The 20,036-nt window shown below is 38.5% G+C and overlaps 1 protein-coding gene across 1 annotated transcript in view; it reads right to left on the bottom strand.

Annotated features, from left to right (window-relative positions):
* Nucleotides 1-10,975: 10,975 nt before the first annotated feature.
* Nucleotides 10,976-20,036, bottom strand: part of Sel1l (SEL1L adaptor subunit of SYVN1 ubiquitin ligase) — a 65,845-nt gene continuing 56,784 nt past the window's right edge. The window contains exons 20-21 of the mRNA XM_005321293.4: nucleotides 17,304-17,432; nucleotides 10,976-15,254 (exon numbers count right to left, since the gene is read on the bottom strand). Coding sequence (XP_005321350.1) covers nucleotides 15,045-15,254; nucleotides 17,304-17,432 — 339 coding nt within the window. The 3' untranslated portion in view covers nucleotides 10,976-15,044. The remainder of the gene's footprint in view (nucleotides 15,255-17,303; nucleotides 17,433-20,036) is intronic.

Raw genomic sequence — 20,036 nt, forward strand, 5'->3', positions numbered from 1 at the left:
TTACTGAATGCTGATCCAATTTGAAATTTTAAACACATTTTCATAAGCACCAAAGGAATGGAAGACTTCAATTGCCAAGTGTATAACTGATTTCTTTTTTTACAGAGAGTGGAATGACCATCAACTACAGTCATCATGCACTGTGTAACATTTTGGCCAACAGTAAACTGAGTATATCACTGTGGCCTGGAAGATTTTATGGAGCAGAAAATTCCTATTGCCTGGTGATGCTGTAGCCCTCTAACAGTGTACCAAAACACATTCTTCATGTGTCTGTGGTGATGCAGGAATTAACAAATTCACTATGCTACCCGTCAGGTAGTCTACAGCACACAGAGTTAAGTACAGTATACATCACACTTGCTAATGACAATGCAAGGACTGTTACTGGTTTATGCATTTACTATACTATTGATCATTATTTTAAAGTGTATATTCCTTTTACTTATGAAAAAAATGTACTGTAAAACAATATGCCATATTATTCCAACTTCAGCCTTGTAAATCTTGTGTTTTTCATGTCTCTTGATGGCATCTAAGACCATGTTGAGTGATTGACTGATGCTATCAGGTTTGTGAAAGTGTACTCTATGATGTTTGCATGATGACAAAGTCACCTAATGATGCATTTGTTGGAACATATCCCAACTTTAAGTGACACATCCCTATAATTTGACAAAAATTGTCTTTTAAATATCTCAAACTGTCAGGCACAGTGGCATAGGCCTATAACCCCAGCTACATAGGAAGCCGAGACAGGAGGATGGCAAGTTCAAGACCAGCCTGGGCAACATAGTGAGTCCTTGCCTCAAAATAAAATAAAATTTTAAATAAAGGGCTGGGGGTATAGTTTAATGGTAGACTATTGTACTAGGTTCAATCCCCAATCCCCCTTAAAATAAAACCCTTTATACTACATTTTGATCATCTCTAAGGATTTTGGCAAAAGCTATTAGATGAAGACCCTGTTGAGGAAGTGAAATAGGCTTAAACTGGCACCTATTCAAGCTAGAAAACTAGAAACCCTGCCTCCTGCATTTCAGCCACTCAGCTATTAATAATCACTGCAGCACAGCATACCCACAGTGAATCTTCATCCTATGAAGAAAATATCAATGACTTTCCTTTTTTGCCCATTAGTATTTACAATTTAATTATTACCAAAAAGTCCTGACCATTGCTTTGAGACTAAGCCTTGTTTTGTTGCCAGTGATAGTACCAGACCCCAGTTCACGAGTCCATTGTCAGCACTTGGCCAATGCTCACCCTTGGTAAACTGATGACTAAGTTCAGATAGGAGCCTCCCTGAACCTTCAGCAGAATGCACCGTACCATCCAACTGGGTGACAACATTAATGACAGAAATTCCCTGTGTAAAGAGCTCCTTAGTGGGGCTGGGGTGATGGTTCAGGGGTAGAGTGCTCGCCTAGCATGCATGAGGCACTGGGTTCGATCCTCGGCACCACACAAAAACAAACTAATGTATCCACCCAAGACAAAAGATACATAAATAAATTTTTTTTTTTTAAAAAAGAGCTCCTTAGTGGCTTATGATTCTGCGTGTCTAAAAAACGAATTATCAATGGCAGGAATATCTGGAGGAAATTTTGGCCTCAGGATGTTCATCAAATCAGGCAATGACTTCTTGCCCAAAGATAAAGTTACTGTGGCAGGGGTGGAAAATTGTATAATCTATAGTGTGGAAAATCAACATGTGGCTCTGTAGGAATTAACTCTTGTGTTTGAGCAGAGAAATTACAAATGGAGAGTTAGGAAAATTTCACTTTCAAGCTCAGCTCGTTTGGAAGGTGTTTTGGAAAACCCCAAGGTGCAAAGACCCTACTCCAAGATTGTAGAAATGGATAACAGAGGCCAAAAGACATGTACTACCAGATTCTTAAATCCAACCAACAAGAGAATTCTTTGATTGGCCATATCAAGGGGGAACACTACTAATTTTGCAAGGCTAACATTTTAATAAGACACACCCAAAGGCATCAATGCTATCTTTAAATATAGATGTTGAACTTTTAACACAAACCCATGGTTCAGAGGACTCAGTCAGAATTTTATCTTCTGTCTCTGCCCTGTTGTTATCCAGTTTTCTTTCCTGTAAGCACACCAAGGTCACTCATTCCATACATGCCTTTTCTGTGATAATTTAGGCACATGCAAACGAGTGTAACCATTCTTCTTTGCCCTTTTATAAATGACACCATTTTGTAAACATTGTTCTTTTTTCTTGCATATTTTGATCTCATCATATCAGTGCATAGGAGGAGTTCTTCCTTTTGGAGTCTACACATCATTGTATTCCTTGGGTGTAGCATGCTTTATGAAACTGGTCCCTTTGATTGACATTTAAATCATTTTCTAATCTTTTGCTATTACAAGAGGGCTGTAGATGCTGGGCACAGTGGTGCATGCTTGTAATCCCAGAGGCTCCCGAGGCTGAGGCAGGAGGATCGTGAGTACAAAGTCAGTCTGAGCAACTTAGCGAGGCACTTAGCAACTCGGTGAGACTTTGTCTCTAAATAAAACACAAAAAAGGGTTGGGGATATGGTCCAATGGTTAAGTGCCTTTGGATTCAATCTCTGGTACAAAAAAAAAAAAAAAAAAGGCACTGCAGCAGCAGCATCTCTTGCACCATGCTCAACAGAGGCCATATTGTTCCCCAAAGGGTGAAAACGAGTTCCTGGTGGGGGCAAAGAAATCTTTTTATTTGTAATGCACAGATATGCATAAAGTACATGACCAGATATATCTGTGGTATTAAAATTTCCTGGGGAGGGAATTGGAATTAGGGAAAAAGTATATAAAACGTTCCTTCAGGATGTGAACAATGGGAAAAAGAGGAACAGAACATTCCGTTAGTCCAATCTTCAGTGTCCCAGGGGTGGATTCCTAGCTATGAATAGGTTAGAACTGGTATGACATGGCCCCCAGAACTGTGCACATGGATGTGGAAGCAAAACTGCGAGGCTTGTAACAAGCAGAAATTGTAGTGACTGTTGGAGAGCTCCTGGAATTCTAGTCTTGAGACTGCCGGGGGGGTCTGGGCCAGGAAAGGCCATCTTCTTAGAAGCCTGGGAACTCAGAACCGCTCTGAGAATCTGCTCTGTGTATGAAGTGGGACATGGAATGAATAGTTGTGCTTAGCCTCCAAGGAATGCCTCTTTCTTAACTTACTCGGAAACATTTGAATTGTGTTCTCTTAATAGTTTAAAAACATTCTCACATGTGTTGTCATTTAGTAAGTCTATTTCTTAACCGCCCCTTATGAACTCATTTGACACCAATAATTCTTTAGAGTAACTCTGCACCTCTCTCATACGTAATTACAATTAATATCTTTGGAGAAAAAGAGGAATGAAGGGGTAATGATGAAAGCAGAGTCATTTAAAAATCATTGTGTGTCCTTCTCCAGTTGAGGGCCGGTTAATGCCAAACATTTTATCTACAGAAGATATGTGGGGGTCACATATGGCTCGGCGTGTCCTCTGCTCTTAGGAGGAGTGGAGGAAGCTCTTTCCCTCACCACACCCAGCTGTTTCCTTTAGCAATCCATTAAGCTTGTTTGCTTCCTTCAAAACCCTTGCCAACCTTCATGGGGTTGAACCAGCTTCCTGTGTCTGACTGAAGATAGTTTCTGTTTCTATTGTTCATCAGGAGGAGAGTAGGTCAGAGAGAAGACACACTCAGAGCAGGAGAGGCAGGGACTGTCAGATGAGGGTTCAGTGCTAGAGCCCTTGCCCAGTTTGTGTGAGGCCCTGGTCTTAATAGCTCTCCATCCCTGGGTGGCAAAGTGCCCAAATGATCTTTGAAATGCAACCAGATGAACAAAGCTGCATGTACAAGAGCCCTCTCAGGGAATGGCATGTGACTGGAAGGTGGAGAGAGGACTCCAAGGAGCTTGCTTCAGGAGTCAGTGGCATCCTAAGGAAGGTGAGCCCTGTGTCCTCTTTCTCCCTGTTTTCTAAATACATTTAAATAAATAAAGATTATTAGCCTACCCAGGGCACCATGTCCAGCCCCAGTCCACCTTCCTATTTTCTATCTTTTTTTTCTTCCTATTTTCCATCTTTTCCTTTTTTTGGAAACATACATTTAAAAAGACAAAAGTCCCAGAGGCCATAAAGGAAAAGATTGAGACATATGATTATATAACAAAAACAAAACCAAAAAAGTATGCAAGACAAAACTCAGCATGATCAAAGTGAAAAAGCCAATGTCAGCCAGGTGCAGTGGTGCACGTGTAATCCCAGCGGCTCGGGAGGCTGAGGCAGGAGGACTTCGAGTTCAAAGCCAGCCTCAGCAACTTAGCAAGGCACTAAGCAACTCAGTAAGATCGTGTCTCTAAAATACAAAAAAAGGGATGGGGATGTGGTTCAGTGGTTAAGCACTCCCCAAATTTAATCCTAATATCTCCTACCTCCCCCAAAAGCAAATTGGGAAAAACTGGCAGTTAATTTCAAGCAAGAGGTCAATTTCCTGAAGGTATACAAGTTCATAGAAATCAACAAGAAGCAATAATCTAATAGGAAAAATGAGCAAACCTGACTAACAGCATGCAGAAAGAGAAATGCGTGACTTCTAATACAGGGAAAATTGTTACCGCACTAGTGAAGGCAATGCAAACTACAACAGCACAAGCACTTTGGAGATTCTTCCTGGAAGAATGGGGTCACTTCCCATAACAGAGCTCCTCCTGCCCCTAGGGACCCACCTCTGAGTTACTTTCAGCAGGAGACTCTTTTTAGAGAGAGAGAGAGTGAGAGAGGAGAGAGAGAGAGAGAGAATTTTTAATATTTATTTTTTAGTTCTCGGCGGACACAACATCTTTGTTGGTATGTGGTGCTGAGGATCGAACCCGGGCCACACGCATGCCAGGCGAGCGCGCTACCGCTTGAGCCACATCCCCAGCCCAGCAGCTGGAGACTCTTTTGGTGACACTTTCCACATGGAACTCTCCCTCTCACGAGTATGGAAGGAGCAACACTGGAATGTGGAAGAACCTCGAGGGGGTCTGGGAAGCTTCCTGTGGGAGCAGCTACAAAGCCTGTGGATCTGTTTCTCATGTCCTTGCACACAATTGGGCTGACAAAATGACTTGTCAGGTTGCTGTCATCCAGCATTGGTCCTCATGAGATGCAATGAGGAAGCATTAATGATGTTAAATAGAGATCCAGATAATGCGTCCAGTGGGATGATGTTAAATAGAGATCCAGATGATGTGTCTAGTTTTGTTGTGGGAAGCTAGCAGCACGTGACCCTCAGATTTCATCTATCCCCAGAAAAAAGTCTTTCTAAAAAAAGTTCGGGAAAAGTTTTTCTAGCTCCTTTCTCAGCTCTAGCCCTTTGATGCCCTCTTGAGGATATTCTGGAAACTACAGCCACACTTTTCAGAGGAGCCACATTTACCTTTAAATTGAGTAGCCCTGTGAGCCAAGAGGCTGAAAGTCCACACACACACACACACACACACACACACACACACACACACACACACGAGTGTAGAGCGTCTATACTAGAACCCAGGGCAATTTATTGTTTACCCTTGTTTGAAATAATGCTAGACAGAGTAAGAGGAGACTTGGGTTGTGGGTTGTGGATTCAGTTCTGTACTCTGCCCTTCTCCTTATATAAACAAAACCAGTGGAGGGAACAAAATAGAATGAAAAGAGCTGGGTAGTTTCTCCAATCACAAAATCCTAAGATAGGAGTGAGACACTTTCAGTAATGAAAATATATTGAACACTTGTTAATTTTCAGTTTTTTATGGTATTTTAGCCAGAATTTCATTACTGGGTAAGACTTTAGAAAACCTAAGCAAATCCTCCAACTTATTCCTCCTGAGTTTTTTCTTGGTTTGATCTCATGACAGCATCCACTTCCTGGGCAAAGGAAGTCGGTTGGAAAGGCTCATGTCCTGTGTAAGTGTGTGCACACCCAGTGCTAATGCAGCAGCCCCTCAGGGACTTCTTCCTGGTACAAATGTTTGGGGGCAGTAAGCATTCAGGCAGTATTGAGGGAGATTGCCACATGTAGCTAAGAGGGCAGAGGTTGTCTTGGTTTCTTTTCAACAGTGGTTTAAGTACTCAGTGTTTTTCTCGCTTTTCAGTTTGCAAAGGTCTTTGGCACTTCAATGGCCAAATTCAATGTCGTGCCCTTCTGCCCCTATTTCTGGAACAAGGCTCCTCCTTCTCCCAGAAGGGGTGAAAGCACCTGCCAGATGCATTGGGTTTCCTCTCCCTCCTTTGAGCTGTTTTCTGAGAAGGGATTTCTCCTGCTTGCTTGCAGTAGAGAGAACCAGGCAGGGAGTGGAAAGATCCTACATAAAATGGCCAAGTCACACAATACTATCTAAACACTTGAAGTACATTTGTATTTAGCAGGATTTCGCAAGAGCTGACTCTGAAGGCTTCACCGTCTTTCATAATGTGATTTCTACTGGAAAGTCCATCTGCTAATTCAAACATTAATCAAATTAAAATGTGTGTTGGGCGTTCTGCCAAACTCTGGACACACACTGCTGAATAGGACAGACTGGTGCCTGTCCTCTTGGGATTTACCAACAGGGAGACCAAGATTAAACAAATATTGTAAATAATGATAAGAAGGGTTATAAAGGAAAAACAGAGGGGTGAATAACAGATGGATCTGATTTACTGCAGGCACAGGCAAGTCTGAACAGAGACCTGGGGGAGGAGAGTGAACCAGGCCAGAGGGCAGATGTGGGGAAAAGAGGCATGGCACGCCTTAGGGCAGGAGCAGTTGGAAGAATGGAAACAGGTATGGTTAACACTGCATAAACCACAACCCCCATTAGCTCCATTAGTTATTTTTCACTAGCTCAGCTATTTCAGGAAAATGGATGTGGGAGGTCTAGTTCTAAATCTGTAGACAAACTGGGTTGGTAAGTGACATTAGAAACTCCTAAATGTTGAAATCAAGGAAAAAGCCTTGGTCTTGAAAAGCTCCTCCAAGCCACTGTTTAGGAAGTCCTCGAGGATGGGGCTGAAGTCCGATTCACTGTGGCACTCTTGCCTTCCCACAATTCACAGCACCGGTTACATACAGAGAAGTTATCTCGAAGCAAGTCGAACACTGACATCTCCATGACCAAGTCATGAACTACCAAGGCTGCTGATGCCACAGAGGAAAATGGACTGGTGATGGTGGCAGCCTCATCTCCCAGATTCTTTTCCTCCTTGTCCTCGGTGGCTGATCGTCCACAGGGAGATGGAGTCTGTTGCTCTCCCATAGGGCATCCTTTGAATCTGAGCTGGTCTGAGTGACAGATTGATGCAGTGGAAATGATATTTGAGATTTCCGAGGCTGGGTCCTCCACCTGGACTTTCGGGATGCTAGCTTGGAGGCAATCTCACCGGCCTTGAGACAGCTGCACAAAAAGCAGCCAGCCAGTCTGCAGCTGTTCTGGCTACCCCATCCCATCCCAGACACCTCAGTGTGGGAGCTGTTTTGGAAAAACAGGTTTAGGTTCAGGTCACATGGCTCCCCACCCGATGCTAGTCAGGGTGCACCTCACTTGCTTCACATGGATTTTTACCTTTAAAATTGCAAAGCTGCGTAGAATACTGCAAACACTGCTTTAGAAGTGCATGGTAAAAGTAGAACAGCCTGCCAGCATGGACAAGTTGACACAAAATGTGCCCCATTTACGTTTCGCTATTGCTCTTTCCCCATGGCATTGTTTGTACTTCCATTAGAAACCTTACCACACTGTATTAAGGACAATAGAAGAGCATCATAGATAGGTAAAGAATGTGGGATTTATAGCCAAGATAGTCTTTTATTTAAATTTCAGTTTTATGACTAACACTAGCTGTGTGATCTTGTGCAAGTTGCTTAGCCTCTCTGAACTTGCTTCTTCATTTGTTAAGTGGGAATGACATGAACTGTGCTGACATCAAGGAGTAGCTTTCAATTCAATAATGCATGTAAAGCACTTAGGGCCCATGAGATGTTGTGTTTAGTCAGTGGTGAAGATGACCCAGAGGATAAGAGCCTCTTTCAATTTATTCTTTCATTCATGCTCATCTTTAAATTCACTTTACATTTCAGTGCCTCGAACATAGTGTCTAGAGTATAATAAAGGCTGATAAAGGGCAAGAAAAAAACCTTAGGTAATAAATTAAAGATCAACCTTTTTCATATGAAGGGAAATTTGGCCTGTAAATTGTCTGGAGTTAACGATTTTAGGACAGCAAATTTGTTATTTCCACCATAAAGGCCTGTAAGTCTGGTGTTAGTGAAAAAAGTCAATTCAATTACTTCTAGCACGTAAGACCTTCTGTGACTGGCTAGGGCCTTAATGACCACCCTGTGTGCCCAGACTCACGCTGCCTCTGAGAACCATATGAAGTGGACAGTTTGCCTAAGCTACCCACGTCACTCAGCCCAGGGCTTTTTTTCCCCTTACAATTCCCTTCTTTACTTTTGTGGGCCATTCAGTGGGGTTAGGAGTGATCACCAGTCTTAAGATCAAACGTCACAGGAGCAGCAGTTGGAAATGCAGGACTCCACTGTAGCCTGTGGAGGTTGTATTTGGATCTGTACCTTACGCACCTGTCCCATTTATCACGACTCTTGTCCAGGCATGGTGACACAATTAAAAAGCCCCTAATAATGGTAATAGGCAAAGGAGTTGCAATTACTTTTTCTGCCATTAAAGTTAGGAATTCAAGTCTGTTCTAGGCATTTCCTCTATTTCACTGCTCTAAGACAATGTCCTATTCAGAACTTCTTATATTGTGTTTGGTGAGATCTAGTTGATTCTTCTGTGCTTTAGCTAACCTGAGTACACAAAAAATATCAATTTTATTATGAGACTTTAATTTCTTTTAAGTCTGAAATGAGTGATCAAATACAGATACCAATTATACAAACTTGTCTTTAATGACCCTTTTTTTCTGCTTTTTAAAAAATAAAGGCTGCTCTTAACAGTTCTGGTGTGGACAGTTCCACTTATAGCACGTACTTCAATCAAAATGGGGCTACTAAGCTAGCTGAGGGTTTAGCTCAACAGTGGAGTGACTACCTAGCATCTGCAAGGCCATGGATTTAATCCCTAGTACTGGAAAAAAAAAAGTACTACAGGGAAATACTGTACTGTTCTTACCTCTCTCAGTCCTTCAATAAATTTCCATGTATGACTTAAGATGTTAAAAGAACATATATGTGTAGGTTGGAAAATTTAAGTAAATTTTACACTAGTGCATAAAGGGAACAAAACTAGAAAGTTCCCTCCACTCTTCACCATCATGGCTACATGCACACACACAATCAGGATTAGCCTATTTATTTAAGATTTTATTTAGGGGAAAAAAAAGTTTAATTAATCAAAATTTCCTTAGAAAAGCATACTAATGAATTGTAATGGATTATGCTGTCATATATAATAAATTAGAATAAACAATAAATAAGTTGTTAAAAAAAAGTTCCTAAAAGAAAAGAAAAGCATACTAAGGGCAAGGCCATGGGGGAAGAGTGGGGAAACACAGATGGACAAACTCTGAAACTCACAGCTGTGCTTTTCACGTCCTGAAATAAATCTGGTTTCCAAGAAAGGAGGTTTCTGTTCACATTTAAATCTTGAATCATGTAAAACTCAGTGAAATCTTCATTTTCAAAGTCAGAACCCTTACTTAGAGAGATTTACAAGGCACATGAAAAATCATTTCCAATCCCGAGAGGCTAATTTCAACAAAGTTCTAGCGGTAGCAAGAAGATAAAAGGAGACTGGATTGGGCAACAACAAATATTTACATGAATGTTCTGAAAGTCAGCTAAAGTAGGAGGAGCTACTCAATTTACATGAGAAAAAACATGTAGGGCTTTTAGAAATGCAATTGAGTATACAATTAAGAATTAACACTAGCTGAGGTTTAAAAGAAGTTAATCCAAAGAAGAATTGAGCCTCTAAGGAAAATCAGGCTTAGAATTTTCAGTATCCAATTATAAGCTTGTTCAATCTGATGGCTTTTAGGCAGTGACAGAAGTCACTATAAGTGTGAAAGATTCCTGAGACTGCGACACTTTTAAACTGGAGAGTAAACTTCATTTTATTTTCATTTGCTTATTCATGGAAAATATCCAGAAACTAAAAAAATTCCTTCTTCTGCTTTTCATAGTTTCTACTACAGAAATTACCTTCTAAAATTTTACTTTTACATCATTTAAGTATATGTTGTAATTTAGTATAAGCTAATCTCAAAGCTGGTATAGGCAATCTAAATGAGTAGTACAAAGGAAGTTAAAGAGACTATTTCTCATCAAGTTTCTTTCAACGAAGATTGAGCACTGCATTTTTAACAACTCCTCAGAAAAGGGCTAAGTGGTAAGTAGGCATCATACCCAACTGCAGGCTGAACGGCCAAACTGCTGTCGGTATACCTCTCATGTCCAGCATCCCCATTACTTCCATTTTACCCCAGGTCATCTGGGGCAGGCTGGCTGTGCTCCTTGAAGTGAAAATTTGAGATCCAACTTGCCACAATTTGCATTATCCAGACTTTTTATCCAAGGATCTGAATCTTCTAAGCTGGAACATTTTGCCTTGGCCACTTGAATTGGCTGCTATGAAGGTGAGGGCCAAAATTGTAATCCATTCCTAATCCTTCCCCTCCTTTTTTTTCCTGTACTGCTGGGATTTGAGGCCAGGTCCTCATGCATGATGCTGGGCAAACACTCTATTACTGAGTTACATTCCAGTCCCTGACTTGCATTTTGTGTACAAAGCTCACTCCCAGTTTAATATTGCTTTATTTTCCATTTCCTTTTTACTCAGATCTTCTTAAGAGCTGAAAATGAAAGACGGATTAAAAATGCCCCCCCCCCGCCAAATGTTTTACAGAAGTTTCTAAATTTCTAAATACTTTCCTTAAAAAGTTGGATCATTCAGGTTAAAAGAGGAGTGGCTGGAATGATGCTTTGTGGCAGTACACTACAGGGTACAGGAAAACCAGAGGTGGAATCTTTATTTCACAAGTTTCAAGATACAGTATAAAACGAATCTGTACATCTCTCTATTAACAGGGTTTCTGTTTACACAATTATATTACACGTCACCAGTTTTTATACTGCATTTCATTAAATACAAAATAAATTCACACACAAAAAAAGTCTACCATGGTATTCCTTCACAATGCCAGCATGGTCTTTTTAAACTTCCTCTTCTAAATATTTATAGTGGTTACTTGGATCGTATCAACATTTTTTTTTAAATGAAAGAGAAATAGTGTTATCTTGTAGGTCAATCCAAATTAGTAAAAACAGTACATGTGAGATGGCTCACTGCACATAACCAAGGGATCCTTCTTGTGTACAAAATCAGACTTTTTACTTGTGCAAACAGTCATCTTAAGATACAAATATTGTTATTTGGGGTCATTTTAAATTTTCTTAAAATACCAAGTGGGCGGATAAATTTAGCTTCTTTTCAATGAATACTACACATTTAAAAACCAGGTAGTGCCTCAGAAAATATGGCATTCGCTAATTGCATATTTTCACTCATATTTGAGCAATGACTGATGAAAAAGTCTGCATAAAAATAGAAGTTTTCTTTTGCTCTGATTATTTTTTGCATACTTCTGTTCCAAATATTGTGTAATATATACTAGTTCACTTTCAAAACAAATACCAGCTGTCACTGGAGCAAAAATAGCCCTGGTCTTCTTGGCAGGTAAATGGGTGATTTACCTGAAGCATCTTGTTTTTGAAATGTGTATGTGAAATGTTAGTCCAAACCTCTGTAGAGGAAGTTTTTGCAGATGTAGTTAGACATTAGTACACATGCTATACACATGAAGAATTGTGGTTTTCATCTACAGGCCAGCATGCATACTTCCAAAACGATGGTTAGAAGAACAAATATGAAGAGCAGAGAAAAGAGGCAAAAATGAATGAAATTCTATATATAAAATAATCAGGTTTCCTGGAGGCTCCTTAAATAAATCAACCATCAGATCATCACCAGATTACTGGTGGAAGTTTCTAAAGCTTCCCAATGGTACAGAGACAAAACAGTTTAGTGGTAAAAGTCCCAGAAATTAACCTTATATGCAAAAGGGTAACAAATCCTCAAGAACATCAAGATTAATGATTCATAAAGTTAATCTGATTTAAATACTAAATAATGAATTCTGATTTACTTTTTCTGTGCCATTGACTATAAATCAAAACTAAAGTAAGCCTCACCCAGAAAACAGAAAAAAACTTCAAACACAAAAAAGAAAAAATTGGACCCCCCCCCACCAGTGCCACCTTTGCAAAATAAAATAGAATGGATGGTTTCAAGACTTTGAAACCATTGGCTAACCAACAAAGCATATGCACAAGAGAAGCGACGCTAAATAGAGCGCTAATGTCATCACCTTCGAAGGCTGAAAGACAGACTACAAAAGGTATCAGGAGAGGTGGGCTACCGTGGAGAAATGAAGCCACACTCTATCTGGTAAGTCTAAATTCTAACATTAAAACTCCTGAATCCTGGAGTTAGTTTAATGTCACTGACATTAACTAGCTTTAGTTATTGTCACTTTATTCAAATGGATGCCATTTGATTACATAAGTATTGTGCATTATTTTTAGGAGAAAACCAAACCCAATCCCTATTTGCTTAGGTACCATGTCCCATGAACAAAAAGAAAAAGGAAGCAAAGTATTTTGAGACAGTCTTTAAAAGAAGCCATAAGAACTGAGTTATTTTACCATTCAAATTTCTGAAAGCAAGTGGCCCAGGGTAAAACAAGAGATAGAAGCAAACTAAGGAAAGGATATTTGCAGTATTAATAATAAAAAAGGACACAGCAAGGAGTAAACTAACAGGAAGTCTATTATTACATGAAGAATAAGACTTCACTTTCCCATCCAGCCCAAGTGCATGCTGTTTAAGAAATGTTTTCTCCATATACTAATGGAGGGAAGTAAAGACAGATTTAAAAAAATGCAATCCAAGAAGAAATTAGACGAATAACGTAAGAAAAAACTGGAAGTTGGTAAGTTATCTTACAGGGTTTTTCAACAACTCTTTTCTTTTGAGCGGGGGTCTTACTATGTTGCCCAGGCTGTTGCTTCAGCCTTCAGAGTAGCTGGGGCTACAGGCATGTACCTTCATGCCCAGCTTCTTCAGCTTCTAAATTAAAACAGTGCCTCCTAAAGTTAGAAGTGTGTGTGGCTGCTACATAGATTACACTTATTCTGAAGTGGGCAGAGGGAGCAATAAAGACCTTGACAAAGTGTACCACCTGCACTTGAATTTCTAAGTGCAAGAGACTAAGTGGGTCTCTATATTTATAAGAGCAGCCCAAAGCAACATTACACTTTTGAGGGCAACATTCTGTACCTCTTACAGATACGCTTTTATATGTATGGTCCTCTCTGTGACCACCTCTTCAAATTTGGAAGCAAATATCTGGGAGGAAAGCTTGCTTACCAGGTTTCCCTTAATATTCTAAGCACACAAAAAAGTATACAACTTCACATTTAAATCCTTCATGTTCATTATAGACTAATCAAATCTAATTCTAAATACAATCCCAACTTCAAAAACCAAGCATTATAACTCTACGAGAAACAAACTCTTCAAGTTTTCTGGCAGATGGGGGATTATAGGAAAACAGTCCAAGGGTTAATATATAAAGATTGACATCAGTGGACTGCTCACTTACTAATGTAGGCTCAGAATAGATAATGGATGGCAAATTCCACCATTTACCCATAAAACAAAATTCAAATTTGGTTTAATTCTTTCATATGAGAGATTACACGAAGTCCTCAATTTTTTTTGTTATTTTTGTTTTTCTCCATCTATTTAACTAGGTAACCATGAAGTGTAGTAGCCTTGAATTTCCTAACATTAACAGTAAGAGGGTGGTAAATATGACAGCTAAGCAAATGGTTAACTTTTTACCGTAACATAAAACTGTAAGAAATAAAAGCCACCTGAACATACACAGTAGTCCATACAGGCCTTGGCTTTGTCAGTCACTGTGCTTAATCCATCTTCAGTTCTCTGAGTGTAGGGCAGTTACTGTATGCCATATCCTGACAATGATATTTCATATTTGAAGAATTCAAGATGTTGATATCTTCTTTGAGCGGTAAAAAATGTAAAGTATTTTAAAATAAAACCTGGGAACAAATACTTCAACTTTGGGGAAAGTATGTCTATGATCTTGGTACTGAAACAAATTTCTTTAATGTTGCTTTCCAATTTCTCCCAGCTAGTCCAACCTCTGGCTTCTGGGTCAAGGCTCTGTACACTCAAAACAAGCAAGCAAATTACACTGAGTAGGTGGGGAAAATTCACGTTAGTGCAATAAGTCAGTTCACAGAGTTTTACATATATTCTATTACAAAGAGTTGATGTTCACATAGAACTCTTTAACAAAGCCTTTCAGTTTTTGAAGGACAACAGCATGGTATGAATTATGACAATCACCTATAAGAAACTTCCCAACCTTCCCTTTTAAAATAAAAAATATGAGGCATATATATACTTGCATGTGGTGTGGTAAAAATTTCTCAGTTATTGTAGTTCCAAAATACTTTGAAGACATTTTTTTTTAACTTACTTAAAAGGTAAGTTTACTTTCAGACTTTTAAATATATGAGTTTTCCTTTTTACACTGATCAGTTTTTAGTGTCAATGCACAAGACAAAGATGTTTGATATAAGAACTTATGCACATTGAAAGAATGACCTAAAGGATTAGACATAAATAGCTGAATGCAGCAGAAATTACTCTGAGTGTCTCGTATGTTTCAGAAAAAAAGAAAATAAAAGTGAAAAGCCACTGAGTTGTTATTCCATATGGCACTGAAACAAACATTCAACTTAGTTAAGTTACTTATCCCTGAAAATAAAGGCATCGGATTCTAAGCAGCTTTAGGAATTCAATGCTTCCTTGTGCCTCTTCCAGGAAGTGGCCACTGATCCCAAGTTCTATATCAAATGTAAGTGTTCTCAGCAAACAAGTTCCTTAGTTTTCACTGGTCAAGGCTGGATGTGGCGGCTGTTACTGTGGTTGCTGCTGCTCTTGTGGCCCCTCCTGCTGGGGTGCAGCTGGTCGTGGCCCTGGAGCTCTGGGCACAGGCATGTCTTGGTGCTGCCTCTGCCTGTAAGCTATAACTGTTCCCAATAGCAATGCAATGATGGTCATGAGGTAAAGATCCCACTCGGGTCCCAAGAGCTGGTCCATATCGAGTTGGGTGAACATGTCACGAATCTTAATGAAAATAATGAAAAAATCATTATCATTCCAATGCCAGGCAAGGAACTGTGAAAATTATACCACAAATTAGAGATATACACTGAATTAAATTAACTGCTTTTTCAATGTGTTTAAAAAGAAAGGTTTTAAAAGCCTTCAATGGATGCTCACAATAATATGTCTCAGGAATTAGGATATTGTAAGAGTTGGCTATGTACAATGTCTAAGAGGACTTTTTTTCTATTGGTAATTTAATGTACCAATTTCCAACTATCTTCCAGAGGAAACGTTAAAAGAAACACTGGCACAATAAAGGAACAGGGGGAAACATGAGCATCTTGGTTGTCTGTAACCTCTCTGTGATCCTGGCATCCTGGCTGAAGAGTTGTTCCAGTGACAGCTGAGTTGTTTCCACTGCCTTTCATGTATCTGAAGACTACAAGAATTCAATACCTAATAGCTGAATAGATAATGCTTTCTGTTAGGCTTTAACTAAAATTCATACTATATTAACCCATGAATTTGAACTAACAGTTTTGTTCTTAGTCTATGAGATTCAGTTGTCACGTTTGAGAAGTTATTCCTGATATTTTCTGACTACTACTAACCCCCAAACTACTAAATATGGGATCTATTCTTTATTTTAACAACATTACATTTATAAGATCTCCATAATGCATATTTGTAGGTATAGGTGCTAAATTTTTCTGGAAAAAAATTATGAGAAACAACTGAAGAGGGGCCTGAAATAAAGATTTTGTGCTTTTCTGCCCTATTTGACTTTGTCCCTTAACACTGATTACTCTTGTACTTTTTTTTTTTTTTTTAAGTTGGGATATCTGGGTGGTAGCATTATGGGATATTTTCTTGTCTTTATATTTCTATATTAAAAGCAGCACATATAATATACTGATTACGGCATACTGCAATATCAAATCCTAGACCATACTTAGGGATGAGAACTGTGGGAGACAAGAGTCTGAATTAGTCCTGAGAGAATTAGTGGGCTTTTCAACTAAAGGAAAAAGATCATTTCAATCGGCAGAGTATATGACATACTCTGGTTCATCAAAGCAATTATAGCAACTGATATTACACATATTTAAATGACCTGGAGAACAGAATCTAACATGTTAAGTGCTCTGGAGCCCTATGTGTGGAGGACCTCAGCAGTGTGGCAAAAGGGAGAAATCCATTTCTCTTTATTGCTGCTAGAGCAGCATGGACTGCATCTCTGTGTAAGGGGGTGGGGAGCCGATCTTAAATCTGAGGCCAAAATGCTATATCAAACTATTTTGAAAGACATTAACAGAAGGTTGAAACATCATTCTTTTAGGGTACTCAATGAACTAAAGTTAAATGGCTTTTGTTTTAAACAAGGAGTCTCAACATCTTGGGTTTCAGAGTTAAATTCTGTAATTTGCTATTAGGAACTATTGGTACTATGAGCAAAATTTAAAACTGATAGAACCCAAAAGCACCTACACGCAAATATCATTAATTAAAGTAGGTAGCTTTGAAGACAATAGGTAACCCATCTTCTGTTTAGGTTCTACTGCTAGCTTGTTTAAATAATTCAAGCTATTTTTAGGGAGAAAAAATTTTGGTGGCATTTTTAACTATGTTTCACTTTTGGAAGAATCTGAGATACAAGAGGTTGTACAGATTCTCAGGTTCTTCTCCACGCTGCACTTTATATTTTTAAAGGAACTGGTTCAAGTCCTTCCCAGGAAGTCATCTCATTTAATGTTTACTGAATTTAGTTTAATTACTGTTTCAAACTGCCGTTAAGTCTCTTTTCCCTAAACTGGAAAACCCCTATATCAAAGAAAAATGCTTTAACATTAGGAACCCCTGTAAAATGCTACATGAAAACTGTTACTGCTTCATGTCTACATCTGACCCTCATCTGATGAGGTCCCGTGGTACTTTACCTAGGCAGAGCTGGAAATGAGATCCAACATACAATACTCCTCCCTATGCCTCCCAACTTTTTAACAAACTTCCAGGACTAAGAAAGTGATATCATTTATATCTTAATTAAAAGAGACACGAACCACTTACATTTGTTTCCCGTATGTACTGCAAGAAATAGACAACGCCCAATTTACAGAGTGCTAAGAAGACTGGTACTTGGGCATCAGGGCTGGCTTCGGCTGCCATGTCATAAAAGCGTTTTGCAAGGTGAATATCCTATAATACAGGTAACAAACCCAAACTTATTTCTTGTGAAAATAAGTGAAACTGTTTATATTTAGTTTATACATTAGGAAAATTTGTTTTACTTCAACTTAAAACAAATTTCCCTTATCTAAAGGAAAAAAAAAAAACCAAAACCCAGCTTTACTGGGTAAAATTTAATTATCTAACTGCACCATATTGAAAAACTTAATTAAAATTTAGAAAACTTTGCTTATTTTCCACCAAAGTAACATCCTATTTGCTATGAAGATATGCTGGCTATAGCCATGTATCTGTGTATAATATGTTAACATATATTATATAACATATAATAACAAAATATGTTAACCTGGAGAATTCAAAGGACACCGTCTAGATTTCAAGATGTTTTTTTCTACTTAAAACTTCACTTGGTGTAAGCAACTCTGGTTTCATTTCAAATCTCCAGTTCACACTCAAGATTTTCCAAGAGGTACTTGTGTGGGCAATGTTAAAGGTCTATTTTTTTTTTTTTTTAAAGAAGGTATAAATGACATTCTTTTTTTTTTTTTTTGAGAGAGAGAGAGAGAATTATTTTTAATATTTATTTTTTAGTTTTCGGTGGACACATCTTCATTTTTATGTGGTGCTGAGGATCGAACCCAGCGTCCCATGCATGCCAGGTGAGCACGCTACTGCTTAAGCCACATCCCTAGACCCTCTATTTTCTTTTTAAGCCACACCTAATTGGCTTGTTTCATTGGAGAAGGCATGGAGTTGACAATGTGAAGATAGCAGGGACTCCAGGTTGGGAGGAACATCCTCCTCTCTCCATATATGCACACTGTTAAAGACCTCTGGTTTTTTTTTTTTAATATTTATTTTTTTTTAGTTGTAGTTGGACACAATATCTTTATTTTATTTATTTTTATGTGGTGCTGAGGATCGAACCCTGGGCCCCGCACATGCTAGGCGAGTGCTCTACTGCTAAGCCACAACCCCAGCCCCAAGACCTCTATTTTTTAAGTTCCTGAACTGACATATGGGCTGTCTCTATCAAGTACGTGCTTGGGAATTGGCCTGTGTGTATGGAAACCTCTCTCCACTTTGCAAAGAAAGGCATACCCTTCTCCTACCTCACCTCTTTTTCATGTGCTCTGCCCAGTGGCATAAAAACTTCAGGGTCACCACATAAAGAGAAATCCTGAAATATTGGTTTTAGAGAAGGCTCCTACATGCACTAATTATGAACTCATTGCAGGGCATCTTGTTTTAGACATATTTCTGTGAAGGGTAAAACAAATCAATATTAATTTTGACCCAGGATGCAGTGTTGAGAATTTAGATATATAGGAAAAGGGGATAGTGGGAGTTGTGATATTTTACACTTCAAAAAAAAATCTAACCTTTTCCATGCCCTGACTATTGTCAAAAACTACCAAACTCTTAGGAAAGAATTTCATGAGATGGAGGAAAAAAGGCTATATATGAAATATAATTCCCCTCTCATATATTTAAATATAAGCATTTACCTTTAGCTGTTCCTTATTCTTGTCCTGGGGTGTGTCATTAGTTAAAAAGAATACTACCTTCAAATAATAGTAACACTATGGTTAGTGCCTCTGATTTTTTTAAAAAAATATAGTAATTAGCCAGGCACAGTGGTGCATGCTTGTAATCCTAGTGGCTCAGAAGGCTGAGGCAGGAGGATCATAAGTTCAAAGCCAGCCTCAGTAAAAGTGAAGCACTAAGCAACTCAGTGAGACCCTGTCTCTAAATAAAATACAAAAATAGGGTTGGGATGTGGCTCAGTGATTGAATACCCTTGAATTCAATCCCTGGTATCCCCCCCAAAACAACAAAAAAATGAACTCAGGGGTAGAGGTGTAACTCTGAGGCAAAGCTCATGCTTAGCTTGCATGAAGCCCTGGAGTGGATTTCCAAAACCCAAACAAAATGTGAAAAATTTTTTTAGACTGCTGTATTTTTCAAGATAACATATCAAACGTTATGTAATAACATAGACTCTGAGGATGATTCAATAGAATAATTTAAACTTTATAAAATCATATCTTAAATAATTTTTTTCTAGCTGTAGTTAATTCATTATTTAATACTTAACATTTTCCTAGCTATACTACTTGCTGGACTGATTAACACTTAGCAATATGGATATTTCTTTCATTTTAAAAAAAGATAAAAGATAGGAAAACATAATTTTGATGTTACAAAAAGTAATGGAATTATTATGAGTTTTGTATAGGCTAGTTATTATCAAAATCTGAACCTAAGTTCCCTTCCCTCACTCTCACTGAAGGGATATATATTCCTTTTTTTTTCACATTTATTTTATTTATTTGTTTATTTATTTTTATGTGGTGTTATAGATCAACTCAGTGCCTCACAGGTGCCAGGCAAGCACTCTACCACTGAGCTACAGTCCCAAACAAGAATATATATCCTTTATTCATAAGAATTTATAATATTAGCTATATATCATATTAGAAATTAATCTGAGAAAAGTATGTTAATTTTCCTGTTTTATAATCTATTATAAAAACAGATTATTGCTAAATATATCCCACAAAAGCATGTTTATATGTGATCTTTATATTAGTCATTAAACACATAGCAAAC

This window comes from Ictidomys tridecemlineatus, chromosome 5, assembly GCF_052094955.1.
Source record: "Ictidomys tridecemlineatus isolate mIctTri1 chromosome 5, mIctTri1.hap1, whole genome shotgun sequence".
Classification (NCBI taxonomy): domain Eukaryota; kingdom Metazoa; phylum Chordata; class Mammalia; order Rodentia; family Sciuridae; genus Ictidomys; species Ictidomys tridecemlineatus.